The 19,568-nt window shown below is 43.8% G+C and overlaps 1 protein-coding gene and 1 long non-coding RNA gene across 4 annotated transcripts in view; one reads left to right on the plus strand and one right to left on the minus strand.

Moving 5' to 3' along the window:
• The window catches only part of PIK3CD (phosphatidylinositol-4,5-bisphosphate 3-kinase catalytic subunit delta), a 39,152-nt gene that overhangs the window by 15,241 nt on the left and 4,343 nt on the right, over positions 1–19,568 (minus strand). Inside the window, exons 2-11 of one of the 3 annotated variants that reach the window (XM_061600729.1) lie at positions 18,283–18,446; positions 13,561–13,789; positions 12,860–13,092; positions 11,615–11,794; positions 10,530–10,679; positions 10,143–10,232; positions 7,982–8,203; positions 2,646–2,742; positions 2,207–2,337; positions 46–105 (exon numbers count right to left, since the gene is read on the minus strand). In XM_061600729.1, the coding sequence (XP_061456713.1) occupies positions 46–105; positions 2,207–2,337; positions 2,646–2,742; positions 7,982–8,203; positions 10,143–10,232; positions 10,530–10,679; positions 11,615–11,794; positions 12,860–13,092; positions 13,561–13,789; positions 18,283–18,423 (1,533 nt within the window). In that variant the 5' untranslated portion in view covers positions 18,424–18,446. Of the gene's footprint in view, positions 1–45; positions 106–2,206; positions 2,338–2,645; positions 2,743–4,224; positions 4,782–7,981; positions 8,204–10,142; positions 10,233–10,529; positions 10,680–11,614; positions 11,795–12,859; positions 13,093–13,560; positions 13,790–18,282; positions 18,447–19,568 lie in introns of those variants that run through there. The other 2 variants (XM_061600731.1, XM_061600732.1) reach the window with 2 other exon arrangements.
• On the plus strand, positions 3,924–10,698 carry LOC133372315 (uncharacterized). Its single transcript, XR_009759477.1, has 2 exons — positions 3,924–4,410; positions 9,947–10,698. It is a non-coding gene; the product is annotated as an uncharacterized LOC133372315 (long non-coding RNA).

Raw genomic sequence — 19,568 nt, forward strand, 5'->3', positions numbered from 1 at the left:
TGCTGAACTGGTTCATAAATGGATGCTATGGGCATGTCCACTCACCTCCTCTGGATCCTCTGCCATATAACAGGGACATTGCCCATTTCCTCCTTGGTCCAGTACCTGAAACACAAACAGAACAGAAGGTGTAAGATGGCATTTATACATTACCTAATTTTTGTTAAACGAAAGTACAGTTCACGTACATCAGCCTTTCCAAAACTTTCGGGTCTCCAGATGTTGCTGGCCTACAGTTCCTATGATTCCTGACCACTGGCCATGCTGGCTGGGCTGATGAGAGCTGTAGCCCAGCAACATCTGGGCACCCAAAGGCTGGGAAAGGCTGACATACATGATGCTTTTTACAAGGCCTCTGCCCCGAGGAGCTTACAGTTGAGAAACAGACATGGCACAGTAACACGGGAAGTTGCCGTACCATCATCAACACCCACCCTTCACCTAGAGGTCCCAGGACATGAAAAACAATTAAAAACAACCCCAAAATCACAAATATTGAGTGGTCTGCTGGTCCATCTAGCTCCATACACTGGCTGGCATAGGGCTTTCAGACAATGGCAGGGGAGGCATTCACAGGACTGTTACCCAGTGCTAGTCCTACTCAGAGTAGACCCACTGAAGTTAATGAACACACCTAACTTAGATTCATTAATTTCAACAAGTAGGACTTAGCTGAACACAACCCACAGTCGTTACCTGTTGCACTGTAAGCCGTTTTGAGTATTATTGCAACAGAAAAGTGAGTAATATTTAAATATTAAATCAAATCAAATGACTGGAGATGGCTGGGATTGAACCTGGGACCTTCTGCATGCAAGCATGTGCTCTCTACCACTGAGCTACGGCCACTCCGTTAAAGGCAGGAGGCTCCGTCTTATGGCTTAGCAGGAAAGGCTTAGCAGGATAGAGCCATAGTTCATGTAGGGCTGCTGCCAGTCAGTGTATACAATACTGAGCACAATGGACCAAGGATTGGGCTTTGGTAATAAGGCAGCTTCCCAGGTACATCAGAGAGTGTTTTTATTGGCTTATTTATTTGTTTACACCAGGGTTTCCCAAACTTCTGAGTTCATTCAGCCTTTGATGAGCTTATAAAGTTGTCATGGACCAGAAAGGAATGTAAATGAAATTAAAAAGCTTATTAAATACAGATGTTCCTCACTGGCAAGAGAGGTGCACTCTGTACATGCCTCATGCCCTTCAGTTCTGAGTTAAATTGGGGCACTGTACTTCGGAAACCTCTTTTCCACCTACCCCTTTTCACCCCTAGGTCTTTATCCATCCCTTACACAGTCCCATAGATCCCCAGGGGTCAATAACGACCACTTTCGGAAAAACCCAGATTGACAATGATGAGGATCAAGGAATGTGCATTACTCACGAGGAGCTGTTTTGAATGCACTTCCACAAGGCACTGATATGGGGAGAGGCCTGTGTGTGGTCCACTGAATCAAAGAATAGTAGAGTTGGAAGGGGCCTATAAGGCCATCAAGTCCAACCCCCTGCTCAATGCAGGAATCCAAATCAAAGCATTCCCCACAGATGGCTGTCCAGCTGTCTCTTGAATGCCTCCAGTGTCAGAGAGCCCACCACCTCTCTAGGTCATTGGTTCCATTGTCGCATGGCTCTAACAGTGAGGAAGTTTTTCCTGATGTCCAGTGGAAATCTGGCTTCCTGCAACTTGAGCCCGTTATTCCATGTCCTGCACTCTGGGATGATTGAGAAGAGATCCTGGCCCCCCTCTGTGTGGCAACTTTTCTAGTACTTGAAGAGTGCTATCATATCTCTTCTCAAGGTGAAACATGGCCAGTGCTTTTAGTCTCTCCTCAGAGGGCTTTGTTTCCAGTCCCCTGATCATCCTCTGAACTTGTTCCAGTTCGTCTGCATCCTTCTTAAAATGCAGTCTCCAGAACTGGGCACAGTACTCAAGATGAGGCCTAACCAATTGCTACCATTTTCTTTTAATTGAATGAAGCTCCACATTTCCACAAATACCGCCACAGCAGGAGCTCTTCAGAGGAAGAGGTGCAGTATAAGGATAATAAACAAATGAGCAATCAACCAAACCAGCAGCCTTAAAATAAAAATTGGATATCACATCCCATTACGGGAGACGGACTCCTCTTAAAGACGGCATGGAGCTAACCCATTTTCTCCATTGGCCCAGAAAGCAGTCAAAATGGGAGGCTAACAGCTGCCTCCTTACCTTTTCAAAGGAGGGATAGTAGACCGGGTACAACGAAAAGCCGGGGAAGCGGATGACCAAGGCTGTGGCGCTCTCCGTATTGGGATTAGTCCGGACAGTGCCCGTCGGGTTTAATAGCTCTCCCTTCTCATCTGGAAAGCAAAGAGGAGTGAGGCTCCCTAAGGAAGGTGGTGCCACCCAGTGGCCAATGATTCAGAGTATGGAACAAAAACCCAAACAGGGTGATATTCAGCTAAATCGTAAAACTGGTATCTTCTACGCTGGCCAGCAATAGCTGGCCAGTGTTACAGGCAGGGAGTCTTTTCCCTGGAGATGCCGCGGATTGAACCGGGGACCTGCTGCATGCAGAGCAGATGCTCTACCACTAGAACTACGGCCCTTCCCCATATATTCTATTACCCAGAATGAAGATGCAGGAATATAGGGAGCTGCCTCATACCTGGAGATGACGACCACATAGGCAGGCAGCACTCCCCAGTTTTCAGCTGGTCTTGGTAGTCAAACAGCATGATGTTCACCCAGGCAATTGGGCAGTCCTGCAAGGGAGGGCAACGAAGATTAGAGGATCAGGTCCATGCGCCAGATGTAAGGTGCAACAACTGTGATCAAGGACACACGTCCTGTTGGCTACTAGCAGGATGCCACGACACACACGCACACAACTCGAGTGTGGACACGACTGCGGCCCGTGCCAGTATTTTCTTAAACCTGAACTTTTCAGAATGCCGGGGGCTCTTGAACTTCTTTATCATTGACTCTTAAATTTGGCTCTGCGATGCTACTGGATCTTATTATTATTTATTACATTTGTATACCGCCCCATAGCCAAAGCTCTCTGGGCGGTTTACAACAATTAAAAACATTAGAAACAAATATACAAATTTTAAAAAACTTAAAAAAAAAAAAAAATTAAAAACACATCCTAAAACGCCTGGGAGAAGAGGAAAGTCTTGACGTGGCGCCGAAAAGATAACAGTGTTGGCGCCAGGCACACCTCGTCAGAGAGATCATTCCATAATTTGGGGGCCACCACTGAGAAAGCCCTCTCCTGATCTTGAACTTGTTTGCTTTTATTCAGCAGAAGGGAACCTTTGGTCCGCAGGCCGTTTTGGCCAAGCCACTCCCACTTGCCTTATACCTGACGTCAGCAAGTCATGGCTGGGTCAAAAAGAGGCTTCTGTGTCTAGCACCCATGCAGGCCTTTGCAAGGACTGCCAATCAACTGACCAGCAGCGCTTGCAGAGAGCTGTCTGCAGTGCTTTGGAGTCCTGACTGTCAGCTGACTGTGGGGGCTTCAAAGTGCAGGTCACCTGACCTCATTGTGACATCAGGCCACTGACAGGTGGGCAGCCCTGCTGGATTCAATTCCCAACCCATTTTTATTTTTTTAAAGCCGTTTTGTCTCTGGTGTGCTATTGGGTCTTGAACATGCTTTTCTTTTCTTTTCTTTTCTTTTCTTTGTAAGCCACTTTGGCTCTAGTGTGCTACTGAGTCCTGAACTTTTTTTGAATGCTGGTTTCTTCTTTAAATTGTGGTGCGTTTTGTATCTTTGTTTTATTCGCTGGTGGAGTTGGCTTTTATTGGAGATGGTAATCTGCTTTGTTGAGGAAGTTCCTCAAAAAGCAGGCCAAACATTTTAAGAGAAATAAACACACACACACACTTCTTTATTCTTTTTTAAATTCACTTTGGCTCAGAAATACGGGTGGATCTTGAACTTGTTTATTTATTTATTTAAAGTCCCTCTGCCAATTTGTAGCTCAGCCCCTTAGCCATGGTTGGGGTTGCTGAGTGGGGGACAGAGAGCTGGGTCAGCTGGTCTAAAAACAAATGTTTGCACAGTTAAACAAGGCTGAGAAATCAGCCCAGCTACAAACATCCTCCGCCAGTCTCGTTTCCAGCACATATCCAAGAAAAAAACAAACAGCCCCAGAAAGATTGCTTCACCTCTCCCCTTCTTCTAGCCTTCTCTACTTCGACTTTTAATCTTTCTTGAAATATGATCTGAGATTACCTACACAAAAACAGAGCCAGGCCTTGGCTGCTGATCAAGCCCAAAACGATGAGACCTTTTGGTGGAAAAGGTCCAAGAAGCAGATGACTCGGCATCTTCCAAGGAAGCAAAGAGAGAATAGCTGGGGCATGACTCAGCAAGCAACGGGCAGCAAAGGCTGTCAGGGGGCTCTGGAGTCTGCCCAGTTCCTGTAAGTGTAACATCTCGCTCCTCCTTTGCTTTTTGTGTGTGTGACTCAGCAGCGCAACTCAAAGCATCTGGGGCAGAGTGAATTTTCCAGGCAAGATTGCTGCAGCCAGTTCAAATTTAAAATTTTTGTTTAAGGAGTTTGAATTCTGCAGAAACCTGCCAATTTTTGGTCTCCGTGCCGAAGAGACCAGTGGCACCAGGAAGTCTATTTAACTAACTACAGCATGATTTTTATTTTTTATTTTGTAGATCAGGAGTGAAGAACCTGTGGTCTTTCAGATGTTGGACCAGGGTTTTAGACAAGGATTGTAGGCCAGGAGTTTGAAGTTGGAGATTATGATTATTGCTTTTTAATACATGTTTTATTTAATATATTTATATGTTGCTTTTTAATATATTTTTAAACCTTTTCTTTTTCAAAAAGATGTTTTTCAAAAAATGTTTTTAAAGATGTTTTGTTTCAATATGTTTTTAATGGTTGTTTTGTTTTAATATATTTTAAAGTCTGTTTTTATGATGTTTTAAAGTGTCTGTAGCGCTTTCGTTTGCCGCCCTGGGCTCCTACTGGGAGAAAGGGTGGGATACAAATCTAATAAGCAAACAAACAAAATAATTGTTGTTATTATTAATAATATTTGTTAGTCGCTTTTTTCAGAATGAGACTCAAAGCGACTTACAAAAAAATCTCAAAAACATATACAAAATAAGGGTAACCGTTCAAAAAGAAAAAACAAAATATACCAAGCAAAACTCAGAAAACAACACCATTAAGTAAATAACTCACAAGACAATATACAATTCAAATACAGTACAGCGTACAGTTTGGAGTCATCTTACAAGCCTAAGTACATAAAAATAATTAGATAAAGGACTTCCGGGAAGGGTGACTTAGCCTGTGCCTGCTTTTGAGACGGGCTCCTGCCTCAAAAGAAGCTTATTCAGATATATCAGTCAGAATTTTTTTTTTTTTTTGACTGATAAAACTTCTCCCGGGTAGGGAGAAACGAAGAGATTAACCTCAAAGCCTATTTTTGTTGGGACGACCAGATCTCATTAATTTATGGGACGAGGTCCAGCCGACTAAGGTGGGACGGATTTTCAACAAGCTCTATCTGATAAAGCGAACGTTCATCTTTTCTTCAAAGAGAGAACGCACTAACAGGCAAGCACCCTTCTTTCTATATTTTTCTTTTACTTGACTTAAATTGTTGCTGTTTAAAAGAGATTTGCCAGATTGATCGGTTTTTGACATCTCACCGGGGAGCCATAACTTCTCTCTGCTATTCGTTAATTAATAGCTTATCTCTGTTTTTGTTGCAAAAAGCTGTCCTGGATTTGCATTCTAAAGATATACACAGAAGAGGGATTTCTATTCCTGATTTTTATTCTGAAGAATATTATATTGTCTGAGACTATTCTCTTTTTGGTTTATTTTATTTTGACGAATCTGTTTCCTGACGACGCCATTAATTGTTTCGATCCTGGGAACTGCATTTTGTTTACTTAAGCATGGAGAGATAAGGCTGGCTGTTCTGTTTATACTGTGATGTCACCAAGTTTGGAGTATTAACCCAATTGTTGCTGAAATAAGAAGTGGTTCTCTTATATTTTTCTTTTAAAATGGCAATTAAGAAAGTGGCCAAGAATCTGGAAGTAACTATGTTTCAGAGAATAATGGATGAGATTGAGATAACGAAACGAACCCTGCGACAGGGTTGTAAGGAGCTGAAAATTGAATTGAGCAAAATGATACAGGAGTTTAAAGAAATAGGGGTCCCTGTGAGAGAGGAGACCCTGGAGACTGGAACAAACGTGGAACAGGAAAAAGACCTGCGACAGGGTTGTAAGGAGTTGAAAATTGAATTGAGCAAAATGACGCAGGAGCTTAAAGAAATAGGGGTCCCTGTGAGAGAGGAGACCCTGGAGTCTGGAACAAACGTGGAACAGGAAAAAGATTTGGAGTTTATGGATTTTAGAAATAAAATCTACTGTTTGGAATTCAATGTTATCTCTGAAGAAATTAATGAAGATTTTAGAGACAAAGTTATCAATGGCATGGATAGTCTTCTGGACTGGAATGATGTGATGGAGCCTAATATAGAGAAAACCTATGGAATTAACTGCAGCCATGTGACAATGGAAAAACTTTCAAGAGATGAGCCAGTGCATTTTGAAAAAAAGAACAGAGATATGATTTTACAGCAGTATTTCAGCAACTTATTCAGAATGGATGGCAAGAAAATATTTGGGATAGAGGTAATTCCCATCAGACTCTTACTATATGACTATGGCTATGACAGCAAGATTATTATGGAATACTGATAATGGAAGATTGGACACTGAAATTACTGGATTTAACAAGACTATCGAAGATGGAAGATGGAAGATGGAACTAATAGGGATAATAGAATAATGGCTACTGAAATTATTGAATCTAACAGATCCTGATGAGATGGATTGATTGAAATGTTTATTTTGACTATGGTTATGACAATAAGATTATTATAATTAGTAATGACATGGATTAATCGATATGCTTATTTGGAAAAAAATTGATAGATATATTTCTTAAAGAATTGAAACCTCTCTTTGACTTTTTGTGGAAAGAATAAAGTAATGTTTATGAGATTTGATGATTAAGTAAGATAACTACTGGAGGAAAGTGATTTTATAATATGATTTAAGAGACAGGATTGTTATATATTATAGACTTATAACTGATTTGATCTGTGACAAATGGGAAGTCAATATTTTACTCTTTATTTTTTTTTTTTTTTTGTTTAACTATTTTTGATTTTGTTTTTTGTCTTTGAATGTTTTATGGTTTTGTCTTGTATGTTTTATGAAAATCTGAATAAAAATTATTGTAAAAAAAAATAATAATAATAATTAGATAAAGGTGTGGGGGGCTACAGAGACAGAAGCAGGTGGGGAGGAGGGAGGGAAACATGAGAGCGGAGGGCACAGCAACGGAGATCTGCAGAATCACCTCCTGCCCTCCTCAACGTCACCCAGCTAGCTATATCCTTTGGGGGACGCCATTACACATTAAGACGATAACAGGGAGGTAGTATAGGTAATATATCCATAGATAATATATCCAGGCAGTTAAAAACAAGGCAAAGCTTTGGAGAGGGTAGCCTGCTGCACCTTACCTCTCTGCCCCCCCCCAGGTTTATGCCCCCCCCCCAATTCAAAGACCTGGTCAGTAAATCCAACAGGAAGGAGATGGTAGAGTCCTGAGGAGGTAGGACAGAATTAACAGCTTCAGACAGTGGTCTGGAGAAGCAAAGATACCCTTTTGGGGAAGGTCCTTCCATGTATATACAGTACATGTATAAAAAAAACCTCAGTGCAAGAAGAAAGCTAGCACATCAGGGAAACAGGCTGCAATCTAGCCCTCTCCTTGCTGTTTTAGATTTCTATTTGCAAGGAGTTTTTAAATAGGAGACTCCCCCCCCCCAATCTGCAGTCCAGTGGTACATTCCATTCCGCCACCACAGGATCGTACTACCTCATTCGGTTACATGGGTCGATCTGGGCCAAGACAGTTAGCCCTGGGGGAGACTTACAGCTTTCTTGGACTTCTTCTTGGTAGACCTTGCCTTCTTGGCTTTCTCCACCACAGCGTAGAGGGCCAGACAGAGGCGGGCCATGCGAGGGAGGTCACAGACACTGATCTCAAATTCCAGCCTCTGCTCCCACACAGGCTCCGAGCAAACGTTGGCCTCGGAGCTGGACACCATTTTGCAAAGCATCTCGTGGCCGTGGTACAGGCCCGCCTGGACCACCAGCTGAACAGAGGGGGACGGTCGAAAGTGAGCAACGTTGTTCAACTACACAGCTGTGTATCTGATTGCGTGCACATGAGTGTTTAACCCGTGCATGTTTTGAAAGACAGCAACTAGGAGAAAGAAGGGTGCACTCGACACGCTGTGTGTGCCCAAGCTCCCCTCGCCCTGAACACTCCAAAATTGCTGAGGGTCTTAGCGGACCACTTAATGAATGCCTGTTGTAGCCATTTTAATGCACTGTGCTAGATTATATTGCATTTTATCGCAGTCCAATAAAATACAAGCAATAAAAGAAGCAATTAAATATGAATATGGAACGTGATGGATGAGCCACCTCCTCTTTTCAACTGCAAATCCATGCCACGGACCGCCTGAATGAAGCTCACGGACCATTGGCGGTCCATGGACCACAGCTTAGGAACTCCTGAGAATTGCAAAAAAATAATAATAATGGCAAAAACATGCAACCTGGTGCCTCTGCCTGGCATCAAACAGGGCAGAGGGAGTTTTAGGCAAGGGCTGCTGGCAAAGCCCAATGCACATTTTACTAAACAGAGGTGACCATCGCCGGGTGTGAATGGCATCATCTGGCTCCCAGAGGCAATACAGAGGAACAGAGGAAGTGCGTTTTCCAACTCAGACAACTGTTCTAGCTTCATACTGATGACACTAACAGGCAGTGGCTCTCCAAGGTATCAGAGCGTGAGCCTTTCGCAGCTCTTCCTAGTGATGTCGAGGATTTAATCTAAGACTTTCTGCATGCAAAGCATTTCCTTTGCACTGAGCCACGGCCCTTCCCCAGGTAGACTCCTGAGATGGCAGTGGACTGTACCATTTAATACGCCCAATATATCTGACTGATCACTGAGGTCTGCAGGAGAGGGCCTCCTGCGGATGCCATCTCATCAGGAGGTCCGTTCTATACAACATAGGAATTGAGGCCTTTAGTGTGGTGGCACCTATCCACTGGAAGATGCCATCTCTACTGTCTTATCAGTGCCTGTTGAAGACCTTCCTTTTTCAAAAAGCCTTTTAAGTGGAGTTTTTTTTTTAAATCCCAGTCTGGATTGGAAATTTTTAGATATGACATTGTTTTATATATGCTTTTACTACTATATGTTTCAGATTATTCTGGGAGGGTGGGATATAAATTTAACAAATAAATAAAATATGATACACGTTCATATTGTTAATCGCTTTGAGACAGGGAAGGGCCATAGCTCAGTGGTAGAGCCCCTGCTTTGCATGCAGAAGGTCCCAGGTTCAATCCCTGCCGTCTCCAAGTAGGGCCAGGAGAGACCCCTGCCTGAAACCCTGGAAAGCCGCTGCCAGTCAGTGCAGACAATACTGAGCTAGATGGACCAATTCAGTATAAGGCAGCTTCCTACATCCCTATGGTTCATAAATGCAAATAAATAAAGCAATTCATAAGCAACTCATAAATGCAAATAAATAAAGAAATAATACTTCAGGTTGCAGGTGCCATTTTTGAATGCTCTACCATATAAGAAACCACCACCACCCTCCCTGCAAGCAGAAAAGCAGCACCTTCAGTAAAGTTCTAGCCCCACTTGCATCCTGCAGTGCTATGTTTCTACATCCATGAAGATGTCAGTTTTTGGTTTTGCTTTATATAACAACAGGAGAGCATTCAAAAACCATGACTGCCCACATGCGGCCTGAAATTTCTAAGAAACTTGCTTTCTTCATGTTGCTGATCAAAAACCCTCCCCTTTCCTGTAGTGAGAAGTGTCTGCGGCCAGCTTAGAGCTGAATGAAAAAATCTCGTGTGGGCTGCCGACGGGAAGCAGGAGAACTGAACACATGACTTCTGGCTTTTGATCTTAGCATTATTTAAACACAAGCAGTAAACAACTCCGACGCAGGAAGAGGAAGAAGCCACAAAAGAGTCTAGCTAAAGAAATAAAAGAGAGCGTACCTTCATCCTTTCATCGGCATTCACCTTACTGCCCTGCACCAAGTCGATATAGTAAGGCTGCTCAAGCGACCACAGAGATACGGAGGTTGGCTGACACGTGGAGGGGGGGGGGAAGAAGAGAGGTGACCACCATCACTAGATTTTAATAGTCATTCACAGAGCAGCCACTTCATCTCCCAAGCTAAGTTGACAAAGCTGGACAGCAAGGACTGAAGTGCTGTTATGTTAAATATAATAATAACAACATTGTCAACAAAATCTCTAGCTAGTGAAAACATCATATGGACTAGAAACTTCACATATTCCATTTCAGAGATTGGGAAAAACAGTGGATATGCCTTCTTGTTTATATTGCCAGAATAGGGCAGGGGTGAGATCATGGCTTACCTTTTTCTTGGGGACCGGAGGCGGTTTGGGGGCCGTTTTAGGGGGGTGAACAATCCCATTGGTTTGTTCTTCCCACAAAGCCAGGATGGAAGAGGAGTGCACCATCGTGAGGTGTGGCAAGAGGCCACGGTTCAAGCAGTCATGGATGTACTGTGGGAATGGACCAAAATTAATGTAGATAGCAAAAAATTCAAAAAATTAATGCATACAAAGAGAAAGGGAGGGCAAGGCAATCAATATAGGAATTGGGAACCGTGGTAAAGTCAGGGCAGGAGGATCCAATTACAGTCTCAAAGAAAAGTTCTAGTAATTGCAACAGAATCCCGAGAACCTACTTTTTAAAAATCAAGTTTCTAGCCCCTATGAGGAAAAGGCAGAAAACATGTAAGAAGTTTCCAAGAAATGACAAAGGGGTGAGCGTTGGCATCCCATAGCACAGGAAGTATTGGTACGTCCTTCTTTCCCAACATCAACTACTGAAATAAATGGTTCTCCTAGCAATGTAAAGACTAGAGGTCCATTTCAGAATGACATTTTTAAGCTGCACTGTGGCCAAAAGCAGCATATAAATGTCAAAATAAATGTTAAAAATAAATTATATACATAAATAAAACAGAGGACTGCCTCGCTTTAAAAATAAAATAAAATGAACTGGAGACTCATTCGTTTTTTAAAAGGAACGCCAAGAAGGGCTGGGGAAGACTCCCCGCTTGAAATCCTGGAGAGCCGCTGCCAGTTAGTGTAAACAGCACTGAGCTAGATGGGCCAATGGACTGACTCAGCCTTGGCTTAGCGGCAGAAGATCTGCTTTGGATGCAAAAGGTCCCGGGTTCAATTCCCAACAGTAGGGCTGGAAGAGACTCCCTGTCTGAAACCCTGAAGTATCACTGCCAGTCAGTGCTGACAGTATTGAGCTAGATGGACCAGTGTTTTGACACAATATAAGGCAGTTTCCTATGCTCTGATGGCGATGATGCCCTTCCGGACAGCAAGAAGCCATTCTGCTTTAGGGAACAGCGACCTTGGCTTCTGCCTCCTGCCCGTGTCTGCCAACAGAAAGGAGAGCAAGTCAGGAGAGCACACACCTGGAATTGGTACAAGGGGTAGTTCCCGTAGAGATATTCACATTTCCCATTAACCTGCAGGGCATAATCCTCCGGGCTATTCCTTTTTTGGTGCCGAAAAATGATGGCTTGCTTCTTGATAGCACAGCTCATCAGCGTCACGGGGAATTCCTTGGGAGAAATTTGGAAGGTAAAACTCTCCTGCAGAAGAAGAAACACAATGAGCAACATAAGAAACTGACTTGTGCGCTTTACCACTGAGCTATGGCCCTTCCTCCTCCCCCCCAAAATAAAGTAAGATTCTAGTCCTCATGGTTCTGAATAAAGGGTCGAATTAACTAGGGACATAGGAACTTGCCTTATATTGAGTCAGTCCATCTACCTTAGTGTTGCCTACACTGTCTAGTCAGAGCTCTCTGGAGTTTCAGGTAGGGAATATTTCCCAGACTTACATGAAGAACTTGGGGGTTGAACATATGGGGGTGAGGCTGTGTCACACAGCCCATGGTTGCTTCTCTGAGCCATTCGTTCTGGACTCATTTGTTTGGCAAATCCTGGCCAAGGTATTAATCTCCAGTTCCTATTAGGATTAAAGCCTCCTACCCAAGTACATATAGTACATATAACAGAACAAATTGCCTGTTTTTCTCCATGTTGACACCCTATCTCCCCACCCCTTCCAATCTCCCCCCATCTTAAATCTTATATTGTAAGTGCCTTGCAGACAGGGATTACATAAGAAGTGACATGCTGCATCGGGCCAGTGGCCCATTTTAGCCCAGCACTCTGTTCTCCCAGTGGCCAACAAGATGTCCATTATGGGAAGCCCACAAGCAGGACCTGAGCGCAAGAGCACTCCCCCCTCCTGCCGTTTCTAGCAACTCATATTCGGAAGCATACCACCTGTGACTAGGGAGGCAGAGCATAGCCATCATGGCTAGCAGCCAACGGTAGCCTTATCTTCCACTAATTTGTCTCATCCTCTTGGTGGCCGTCACTGCATCTTGTTGGAGCAAATCCCAACGTTTAACTACACACTCCACAAAGAAGAGGTATGCACACTGATTGCGGCATGGAGAGTTTTTAAAATACTGCGCCATTTATAAATGCTTTTGCATCAAAATAAATAAGATGCAAATGAATTATTATTTATTTTTATTTATTTATTTATTAGATTTTTATACCGCCCGACTAGCATAGCTCTCTGGGCGGTGTACAATATTATTATTTTAAGTCATGGAGATCTGAAAAAGTGTGCGGATTTACCCCTCCAGACTCAAATTTGACATTGACGAAAATGTTCCTGTTAGGGATGCGAAGGGGGCTCCGTCTTCCAAGGCTGCCAGACAACGGCTCCAGTTGCACAGGGAAACAGTACTCCATCCGTGCCTTCCAGCTCAGCTGTTGCTGCCGGACAGCTCTTTCCTCGCAAAATTGGTGCATTTTGGCACGGAAGTCATTCACCTCCGGGTCACACAGAGAGTCAAACTCGTGCAGACCTGAACGGTAGACAATCAGAAGCCCCAAGATGACGACATTTCTTTATTTCTTACACTTATATCCCACCTTTCCACCAAGGAGCAAAAGGGGGCATACAAACATGGCTCTCCCCCTCCCAATTTTGCCCACCTAGATAGTTTATCTCAGAGCAGACCCACTGAAATTAATGCACCCAATTTAATTGTGTCTATGAATTTCAATTTCAATATTATAATTTCTTCTCCTCCCCTTCAGCTGATGGGAGTCACGGTCCAAAAACACTGGGGGCTCATGGTAGTCATAGTTCAAAAAACACTGGGGGCTGATGGGAGTAGTAGTTCAAAAACACCAGAGGCTGATGGGAGTCATAGTCCAGAACTAGGGAGGTGGGCTGATGGGAGTTGTCCCAAAACACCCGGAGCAGCAGCAGCCTGGGCACAGCTGGACTACCTCAAGACAAGAATGCTCCCCTAGAGGTGCGGCCTCACCTTTGCCGATGAGGAGACTGATCTGAGAGTTGATCAGCTTTTTCACGCGGTCGCCTTCTCGGGCCACGAGGCGCAGGACCGGCAGGAAGGGCTGGACGTCGCAGAGCCGCCGCTGCTCGTCCTCCAGCTCCTGCTGCTCTGCCGTCTGGTTGAAGCAGGTGAAGACGTAGGACTCCGGGTCGCTGAGCATGTGGAAGAGGGGCTCAAACTGGGCATGGTGCCAGACCAGCTGAAAGAGAGGGAGATTTTATTTATTTACTTACTTTTGCATTTATATCCCACGTTTTCCTCCGAGGAGCTCAAGGCTGCCTGCGAGCATGGTTGTCCCTCTCCTGATTTTATCCTCACAACAACCCCGTGAAACAGACCAGGCAGAGAGGCAATGGACTGGCCCGAGGTCACCCAGTTAGCTGCATGGCCGAATGGGGATCTGAGCCCTGGCCTCCCAGGCCCCAATCAGACACTCTAACCACTACACCATACTGGCTCACGGTGCCAAAATATTTGGCCCCCTGGCCCAGAATGGCCTACACCCAGGGTTCTTCAACTTTGGCTCCCCAGATGTTGTTGGACTACAACTCCCATCATCCCTGACTATGCTGGCTGAGGCTGATGGGAGTTGTAGTCCAACAACATCTGAGGAACCAAAGGTCAAGAGTGCTGGCCTACACTAGCCTTTGCCAACTGGTGCCCTCCGGGCAATTTTGGACTACAACTCCCATCAGCCTCAGCAAGTATGTTTTGTTGGAACCGAAAGACATTTGGAAGACCACAGATTCCCCATCCTCGCTTTACAAATTGACTTTTAAAAAATAAATCGTTACCGTTTCTTTGTACTGGGTTGTATTCAGTGCCAATCCTGTTCAGAGTAGACCTTTTGAAATTAATGGACATGGCTAACACAGGTCCAGTAATTCAAATGGGTTTGCTGTGAGCAGGACTAACGTTACTTCAGCTTCAATTTCCTTTTTAAAAATAGAAATAAAAAAAGAGGTAACTATAGGCTGGTTCTGGTGTTCGCAAAAGCCTAATAAAGAAAATAAAGTATATTTTTTGCCCTTTCAAGGAAGGAAATACTTTCAACATACTAATTTGACTGACCAATTAAACAAACACCATCCTAACTATCTGGGTAGAAGGAGGGGAGAATCCTTCTCCCGCCGTTAAACTGATCAAATCACTTCCAACCTCAGTTATTTCTGTCATGACCACAATCTGACCTAATTAAAGCCGTCTCCCAATTAAAAAAAAATGAGTCACTGTTATAACTTATTTGTATTTTTCTGTAAGTACTGGATAACATTCGTTTATTTTGAAGTTTTAGATTGCAAGGACCTTTGGATCTGAGCAATAAAGTTAGTATTGTAAATAGGTTGCAAATTTGTTCTTAAATCCTTGCTTTAATGACGGGATGCTCAAAGTTCACGGGAGTTCATACTGTTTTAACACTACAGTATCTGAGATGACGATGAGTCTTAGTTTCCCTCCGCTCCTAAGATACGGTATCTGTATGGTCAGTCAAATTCTGAATTAGGAACATACTGAATCAGACCATCTAGTCTAGTATTGTCTACCCTAACTGGCAACGGCTCACTCTTTCAGGCAAGAATCCCAGCCCTACCTGGAGATGCCATTGGGGACTGAACCTGGGACATGCTGCATGCAAACCAGACTCTGTACAAGGTAGCTTCCTATGTTCCTAAAAAGGGCCCACCACTTTTGAGACTATGCAAGTTATCATATTTGAAGAGGCATTCCTTTCAGGGCATAAGAGAAACAAAGGAATGCCTTTTTTCAAAAATAATAAAAAGAAATCACATTGGAAGAAATCACACAAATACATTGGACATGCAGAAGAAACACCTCTTCCAAGATGGGGCCTGCAGATTTTGCAAGTACTTGTATTAAAGCTACTATAGTAAATGAATCAATTTTGTATTGTATAACAATGAGGCTGAGGAAGCGTGTTGTGAAACCTGAAAGCTGGCTAGCCCGTTATAGTAGTGTAGTCCAGATATTACTAGAGCAGTGATTCTCAAACGGTGCACCGCAGCACACTGGTGCGCCGCAAGAGGTGACTAGGTGTGCCACGAATATTATGAAAGTATATTTTAAAAATGAGAAGAAACCCATTTGTATTTAAGTTATTTTTATTCATAGTTTAAAATATATTAATATATTTTTAATTTTGTACACGAAGTGCGCCAGAAAATTTTTATGTTTGACAGTGTGCCGCAAACCAAAAAAGTTTGAGAACCACTGCCCTAGAGCATGGATAACTGCAGCCAGGTCAGGTCATCTCTCTCCAAGGAGGAAGGCTGACGCACCAACCATAGCCAATGAAATGTTCCAACGTGCTACAGACAAAACTAACTCCAGTTAGTTTTTAAATGTACAATTCTGCTGTTTGCAATTGTAATTCTGATGCTTGAGTTTTCAGATCTTCTGCAATGTGGAATGCTCCCATTCAGGGTGGCAGCCAGCAAGCCATGTCCTTTTCCAATATAGTGCATTCCTGATCAGGGTGCCAGTCATTCCCCTTTTCAGCGTACTCCACTGCATTCCCCAGCACACCTTGTTTCCAGGTTTTTAAAAATGTCTTAACTGCTTCCATTTTTACTGCTGCAACAGATGTAACACTTTCAATTTCTTTGATGCATATGTTATATTTTTCTTGCTTTTATTATTACTATAATTTTATGTCATTGCACAACATAACACAAAATCAGGATGAAAGAAACTATTCTTTTCCATTCAAACAATACCAGCGTCTTTCCTTTACAGAATGTCGTTCACGAATTGTATTTTTGGACAGTCTCCAGATTCTGGGAGAGAACTGTCTACATTGTGTTTGTCTGTGTGTGTGTGTGTGTTTTTGTTTGCAGACAGTTCAGCAAACAACAGATGCGTAAATGTTACAAGGTCCAGATCTTTGCATAATGTGACAGCGGACCTTTGCCGGAAATTATTTTTCCTTAGCATAACTAATAATAAAAGAGTAGGAAACCTCAGGCCCGGGGGCCAAATGCTCCTCTGGGCCTCTCTACCTCGCCCCTGGAACTCTCCCTAAGCCACACCCCCTTTCCACAGGCCACGCCCCTCACTGGCCCCGCTTTACACCCCGAGGGTTTTTCCCTGGCTGGGATGCAACCTTCAACTCTTGTTAGCCTGGATGAATGAGCAGTGTTTAAGTGTGTGTAGGAACTAGCGTAGTGTACAATGGTAAAATTAATGTTTGTTGTCCCACGCACTTTTTGTCTCTGGCCCTTGGAAGCTTTCCCAGGAAGGGACGCGGCCCTTGGGCTAAATAAGGTTCCTCACTTTAATATATACAGGCACAAACACACATATACATCTGTTCCTGTCAAGCCCAATTGCCACAAAGTTGTTTTTAATTTGTCCCCCGAGTAGTCAGAGGGTTTGCGTTAATTTTTCTCCCAAAGCAACACGTCACTATTTTTCAAGAGCAGTCCTGGCGTCTCCACCTTCATATTTCTCCAGTACTTTGCCATAGCTAGCCAGGCTGTTGATGCCCCTCAAAATCAAAACCTTACCAGTTAAATTTTTGTTCGGTGTTGTCAACAAATTCAAAAGGGCTACCTATGAGACCTGGCTCTTCAGGCAGGCTTTTGGGGTGGGTTAGGTTTTATTACTCTGGTTTGAGATTTTAAATGTTTTAATGTATTGGATGTTTTATTTTGTACGCCGCCCAGAGTGGCTGGATAACCAGCCAGATGGGCGACTAATAAATTCAATAAATAAATAAATAAATAACAACCTTTTGACGTGAAATTTCCTTGGGGGGAAAATATCAGACAAGCAGCTTGGATCGTTTTTAAGAGCAGAAAAACAGGAAGTGACAGATAATAAAGCTAAACGTGCACATTGATCGGCCGTGGGGATCTTAAGACGCACCTGTCAAGCGGCAACATTCATCTTTTTAAAAAGAGGAAGTGGAACCCCATCTCAAATAGGGTTAATACTACTTCCCTAGTTTGATAAGCCAAGAGAGACCCTGCCTTGTCAAGACTGCACTTCAGCGCCTGTACAAAGCAGCCTTCTGTCAAAAGCCAAGGCTGGGAAAATCCAGGGACTTCCACATCTGATGCCGGTCCTGGCACATGGGAACAGAGGCATGAAAGGGCCAGAACGGGGACAAGGAACCGTTTTCAAACAAAGGGCCGCATTTCCTGCTAGGCAACCTTCCGAGGGCCGCATGCCAGTGGTGGATGGGGCCAGAGGCAGAAGTGCATGCAGCAACAAATGTAAATTTACCTTTCCACAGTAGTCTGGTTTCTACACCCACTCAGGTGACCCTCTCTGTCCTGCACCCAGGCAAGCAAGAATTTAATTATCAGAGTTTAAGGACATGTTCCAGCCAGGCGAAAAGGTGCAAAGCAGGGTTTGTGAGGGGTGTGGCCTTGAGAGAGGGGGTGTGGCCTTAGGACAGTCCCAAGGGCCATACAGAGAGGCCTGGAGGGCCACATTTGCCTCCCTGAGTTTAAAGTTCCCCATCCCTGTGCTAAAACATGAAGAAAAGATCAATGTGGGTTCTTTGTACTACAGAAATTTTAGCTCCTGGGAATCTTGAAATATTTCGCCACTCCTGGCCGAGAGGCACCAGAACCTTGGGCCTTACACAATCTCTTGTTTACTGAAAATATGATGGAATGAGTTTGGCAACTCCACTGTGATGCACAAAGGAAAAAAAGAGTTGAGTACCTGTTTGATGTTGCCGAGAGTTGCATTGCAAGAAACTGAGAGGGCCAAGTAAACGCCAGTTGGTAAGAGGAAGTCTACTTGAATGCTCTGGTTTGCTTCTTTGGACCAAAAGTCTACTGGGCAAAAAATACCAGCGGGCATCCTTCTTGAGTCTCAGCTACAACCTGCAACCGAAGAGAAGCAGAGAGGAAGCTTAAATTTATGTACCTGTAAGGTCTAAGCCAGGTAGAGAAATGTATGTTTTATGTTGTGCCTGAAAACAGGTTGAACAAGCGAGGAATTTATAAATGGTTAGGCAAAGAACTGAGCACCCAGAACACCCTCTTATCACTTTTGCTTTTTTTCAACATGCAAGCCTGTAGTCCTTATGAGAAGGCACATAATCATAAGGCCTAGAAACATAACAAAACAAGTTAAAACAAAACCAAGAAGCTTGGGAGGCTGGATTCTCTGCCTGATTGCTAGCAGTAAGTTAATGCTAAAAGATGTCACTGGGATTGTGGCAGTTGTCAGGCAATCTCCTGTTCTTTCTGGATCTGGAAGCAGTAAAGAAACCTCAGGGGTTGTCTGTAAGTCTCAGATTCAAACTTTCACCTCTGCCCCCTTAAATGCTTCCTGGAAGGAAGTCTCCCTTTTGAGAGCAATGGGATGAGATGAAGGGAAAAAGCATTCTGCCTTTCTGCACACTTCCAAGGTTAAATTTGATGATGATGATGATGATGATGATGATAATAAAAGTACCATGTCTCAAATAAATTTGCCATCTTGCACCCTTTCCCAACAGAGCTGCATGAGAGGTAGAAATTCAACAGGTGAAGCACATCCATATGCTGACAGTTGCAGGTGATGATGATTTTCTGCCCACAATACACCTATTAAAGGGCCAAGTACCACCTGGGCAGGGGGGGGGAGAGTCAGACCCCCACAAAAGTACAGCTTGTAGAACCCTAGGGTGCCACTTGTCAGTCTTCACCACTTTTTATCTGCCAGCACCTCAGAGTGTGTGACATTTTCTCATCTGCAACTAAACAAGGTGCAAAAGATTCCCAGAAATGCAAGCCGCGGTTTTCGTTTTTTCAAAAATTATGATTATCTGTCGAGCCCGTGCGGTATCGCTTCTGATCCAGATGCGGACACCAGAAAACCACAGTCTCAAGTTCTTGGGAAGGGAAGGAAGTATAGGGAGGGGGGCCGAGGGGGGACACACACAGTAGAGGAACTTGAGCCAAGAAAGAGGCTGCTACAACACCCGCCTTGTCGCCCGCAGCCGACACACACAAAAAAGA

The sequence above is a fragment of the Rhineura floridana genome, chromosome 18 (assembly GCF_030035675.1).
Source record: "Rhineura floridana isolate rRhiFlo1 chromosome 18, rRhiFlo1.hap2, whole genome shotgun sequence".
Lineage (NCBI taxonomy): Eukaryota > Metazoa > Chordata > Lepidosauria > Squamata > Rhineuridae > Rhineura > Rhineura floridana.